Source organism: Lepidochelys olivacea (genome assembly GCF_965140295.1).
Source record: "Lepidochelys olivacea isolate rLepOli2 genome assembly, chromosome: 1".
Classification (NCBI taxonomy): domain Eukaryota; kingdom Metazoa; phylum Chordata; order Testudines; family Cheloniidae; genus Lepidochelys; species Lepidochelys olivacea.
Window position 1 is genome coordinate 6,290,476 of NC_140411.1, and position 5,087 is coordinate 6,295,562.

Genomic DNA, 5,087 nt, shown 5'->3' on the forward strand with positions numbered 1-5,087 from the left:
TGCCATCACTTAATATCTCTTAAAATCTATCTTTGTAGTTAATACATTTGTTGTTTATTCTACCTGAAACAGTGTGTTTGGTCTGAAGCGTGTAAGAGACTCCCCTTGGGATAAAAAGCCTGGTGCATCTCAATTTCTTTCTTAAACTGACAAACTCATATTAACTTGCAGTGTCCTGCGGGCATACCTGGACACTGCAAGAGGGAGGTTTCTTGTGTTGTGTCTTGGACTGGAGATATTGGCTAGTGTCTTTCGGTTGCACAATCCAAGGAGCAGCTTACATGCCAGAGCCTGTGAGTGAAGAGCCCAGGAGTGGGGGTTCTCATAGCTGAGCAGGGGAAGGCTGGCTCCCAGAGTCAAGGACTGGGGTGACCTAACAGATCACCAGTCTAAATAACACCAGAGGACAACGTCATAGGGTCGCAGAGCATCATGTAGGTGGACAGGTGGACAGTGTTGCTGAAATTATTTTTTTCTTTGTGATTGTTGGTCCAAGGCCAACTTTGGGACCTTTCTTGGTACAGAGTGCATTTGGGGAGTTTTAGGGTCTCTTTCCCCTGGCAAGTCACAAAACTACAATCTGGGTATCACAAACTTTACTCAGTTTTGTTTCCAATTGTTGTTGTTATGTAACTTCAGGCATTTCACTGGTAGAAATAACCATTGATATTTTTGTGACAATGTACCCCATTGCAAGACGGGTTATGTAAGATGTCATTGGAAAAGTTATGACTTTCTGAATATGATTATCCTTTTTGTATGCATTTATGATTTTTGTCAGAAGTTCTGAATATTGACTACTTCTCTGCATTTCACATGTAATTACAACTGGGTAACGCCCACTAGGGAACTTGGTTTCAGTCTAGATCGCTGGTTGGGAACAGCCTATTCAGGGCAATGAGACATTGGCAGAAACAATAGGCCTTCAGAGAAAGTTATCTCCCACCTGTTGAGCCTCCCTGAGAATGCTTCAGACAGCCTATACATAATGGATGCTATGAATCTAGAAGGCCATGTGACCAGGCCACATAACTCTGGACTCCATCTTGGGGAGTCTTTAATTTTCCCACAAACTAGTCTGGAAACCAAGTTTTGAAACAAACGGTTCCCGCCATATGCTAAAGCTATAGAAAGCAGGGAGTGACATTGTCGGTGGTACTTCACTCCTCACTCAAGAAGACTCCGAGAATGTTAATAACTACAACTTATTTACCATATTATTTGTTATAAAGCACGTAACCCCCTTGCTGTGCTTCTCTCCCTTTACAGGCACCTTCATTCACACTCATTTCTGAGTCGTATAGATGCATCAACCGCCACATGGCAGCTTTCAACTTCACCAACTCTGATGCTTCAACTTTCATCCTAACGGGCATCCCTGGACTGGAGGCTGCCCACATCTGGATTTCCATCCCTTTCTTTACATTCTACATTCTCAGCCTGTTGGGAAATTTCACGCTTCTGTCTGTTGTAGGTAAGGAACAGACTCTGCAGAAGCCGATGTACCTGCTGCTCTGCATACTGGCACTCACAGACATTGCCACACCTACCTTCGTCGTACCAAAGGCACTGGGCATATTTTGGTTCAACTTGAAAGGCATTACTGTGGCTGGCTGCCTCTCCCAGATGTTCTTCCTCCACACGGTTTCTGTCATGCACTCAGCCACACTCATGACAATGGCCTTTGATCGCTACGTTGCCATATGTAACCCTCTGAGATATGCCGCCATCCTCAGTAATGCAGAAATAGCTAAGCTAGGGCTTGTAGGTTTGATAAGAGCTGTTCTCTTCATTCTTCCCCTACCCCTGCTCCTGAGTCAGCAGACATTCTGTGCCAACCGCATTATCCCGCACACGCAATGCGAGTACATAGCTGTGGTGAAGATGGTGTGTGGGGACATCACAGTCATCAAGATATACAGCTTGGTGCTAATGTTTGTAATCAATGGGTTTGACCTGACGCTCATTGCCCTGTCCTACAGTCTGATCATCAGGGCCGTCCTCAGAATCTCCTCTAAGAAAGGCCACCAGAAAGCCCTCAACACTTGCACAACCCACATCTCTGTGATGCTGACATATTATATTCCTGGACTCTTCTCCATTCTCACACACCACTTCGGTCAAGGCATCGCTCCCTATGTTCACATCATTTTGGCTGACCTCTATCTCCTCATCCCTCCCATGCTCAATCCTATCATTTATGGGGTCAAAACCAAAGAGCTTCGTGACAGAGTAGGCAAATACACCTGCCGAAGGTGATTACCTGGGGCCACTGACTTGAAACCTGTGTGACAAGAGGAGGAAAGCATATCTCCTCATTAATCAGGGGTGCACTGTCCCAGTTTGGTTGAGCTAAGGATTGTGGAAGTTCACAGTCTGAGAATTTCCTCCCAACCAACATCTCATCACTCCATCACTAAGCACTGCTCTTTCCACTGCTGAGTTACCTCTCTCTGACCATCACTTGACCTCTTTATTGTCACCCATCAGCCTCCCTTCCCACACACCCTGTTACTTAGCCTTTCCATGACTCTAAGCTATGTCTACACTACCGTGGTGTCAACCTACTCTCATCGTGTCAACCTACTCTATGCAACTCCAGCTACATGAATAAGGCAGCTGAAGTCGATGTACCTTAGGTCAAGTTACAGAGGGTTCTACATTGTGGCGAGGCGGAGAGGGGGCTGTCGATGGAGAAAATCTCCCATTGACTTATGTTACTCTTCTTCTTGGGGGCCAATTGCAGAGTGATCTGCTGTCGAGTTGGCGGGTTTTCACTAGACCTCCTAAATCGACCGCCGGTGAATTGATCTCAGATCATTGATCCCAGATGTAGTGTAGACCTGCCCTAAGACTACCATAAGACACTGTAGCATTTTGATGCAAAGTAGTTTTCCATTAGTCCCTCTGTGGTAATTGTTCTTGTCCAGTTTTACAAACAAGTTACACTTTCAGATAGCCAAAGAGAAAAAGAAAGAAAAGGCAATGCTGAAGTTCTTTATCACATGGACATTGTTTCGCTGAGCAAAATATACCTGATTTTTCTATGTTGAATCCATCACAAATCCTGGAGGATAATGCTAATGTTTCAGTGGGAAAGTCCAAATACAGGAAAGCTGCTATAGGAATTGAAGGCATTGTACCAGAGCTTACTGGTGAGAGTTAGGAAATGGTGTGTTTTTGAGAACTGGACTGCTGTATTTAACTATGACATCACCTTTAAGTAAAAATAATGTACTACTTTTGCAGTTGTTTTTGGAGTCAATTTTGGAGTGGAACAGACTATGAACTCTCTTTGCATCCTAGGGAGGGCTCTTTGTGCTATCCCCATGTGCACAGAGCAGGGTTTCTTGTTTCCGTGAACCTTTCCCTTTTTTGGTTTATTATTCTTACACTTGCTGTTTAATGAATTATATTTGGATTGAACTTAATTTAGTGATCAGGGGGTCAAGGAATCATCCAATGTGAAGGGAGTACCCTCTAGTGGGGACACTCTAGCTCCTATCCTAAGTGACCATGATGAAACTTTGGGTTCAGCCTCTCAGGAATCCTGGGCAGAGCCATGTCACCATTATGAGGATTCTGCCACATAGAGAATGGAAGGGGAGTTCTTGATGTCAGGCAGGCCTGGGGGAAAAGGGAGTGTGAGTTTTGACTCATAGCCTTTCCTCAGCGAATTCCCCTGGGGTAATGCAAAAGCCAGGAAAGTTCCCCACAGTACTTCCCCACTTACATTAGGGAACTAGGACAAACAGATGGGTTGGATTTTAGTGATGGGTAAAGAGATGTGTAACTTGTGAATTCTTCATAGAAATGATACAATCTGAAATGCATAACTTTGGGGAGCACACTTTCTGTGTAAGGTGAACGTAACATCACTGCACAAGATTGCTTCCCAGAGACTGGTATCATATTGTACCTATTGGGTTCTGGGAAGTGGGCAGGAGGGACCCCGTCCACTGCATAAGGACCCCACCCCCACCCCACAGCCTGAGGGAAGGATCTACAGAACCTGGAAACCAAATGATTCCATTGGACAACTAATGAAATAACAGGGACAGGAGTGTGGTCAAAGGGTCAAAAGAAGGGATCCTGATGGGACACTGAGCAGAGAACACCAGACAGCACCCACTGCTCCTCAAAGGCGTCAAGGGAGCCAGTGGACACCACCCAGAGGAACTCTGCCCGGATATGTCTAGTTGGCAGCCGGTGTCAAGTGGAGTGCCCCAGGGGTCGGTCCTGGGGCCGGTTTTGTTCAATATCTTCATAAATGATCTGGAGGATGGTGTGGATTGCACTCTCAGCAAATTTGCGGATGATACTAAACTGGGAGGAGTGGTAGATATGCTGGAGGGCAGGGATAGGATACAGAGGGACCTAGACAAATTGGAGGATTGGGCCAAAAGAAATCTGATGAGGTTCAATAAGGATAAGTGCAGGGTCCTGTACTTAGGACGGAAGAACCCAATGCACAGCTACAGACTAGGGACCAAATGGCTAGGCAGCAGTTCTACGGAAAAGGACCTAGGGGTGACAGTGGACGAGAAGCTGGATATGAGTCAGCAGTGTGCCCTTGTTGCCAAGAAGACCAATGGCATTTTGGGATATATAGGTAGGGGCATAGCGAGCAGATCGAGGGACGTGATCATCCCCCTCTATTCGACATTGGTGAGGCCTCATCTAGAGTACTGTGTCCAGTTTTGGGCCCCACACTACAAGAAGGATGTGGATAAATTGGAGAGAGTCCAGCGAAGGGCAACAAAAATGATTAGAGGTCTGGAACACATGAGTTATGAGGAGAGGCTGAGGGAACTGGGATTGCTTAGTCTGCAGAAGAGAAGAATGAGGGGGGATTTGATAGCTGCTTTCAACTACCTGACAGGTAGTTCCAGAGAGGATGGTTCTAGACTATTCTCAGTGGTGGAAGAGGACAGAACGAGGAGTAATGGTCTCAAGTTGCAGTGGGGGAGGTTTAGGTTGGATATTAGGAAAAACTTTTTCACTAGGAGGGTGGTGAAACACTGGAATGCGTTGCCTAGGGAGGTGGTGGAATCTCCTTCCTTAGAAGTTTTTAAGGTCAGGCTTGA

At 45.8% G+C, this 5,087-nt stretch overlaps 1 protein-coding gene across 1 annotated transcript; it reads left to right on the plus strand.

The window, feature by feature from the left end:
- Positions 1-1,320: 1,320 nt before the first annotated feature.
- On the plus strand, positions 1,321-2,259 carry LOC311513434 (olfactory receptor 52D1-like; the record flags this gene model as incomplete). Its single annotated transcript, XM_084615273.1, has 1 exon — positions 1,321-2,259. One exon carries the CDS (start codon positions 1,321-1,323, stop codon positions 2,257-2,259), a length of 939 nt encoding a protein of 312 aa, XP_084471399.1.
- Between the last annotated feature and the right edge of the window lie 2,828 nt (positions 2,260-5,087).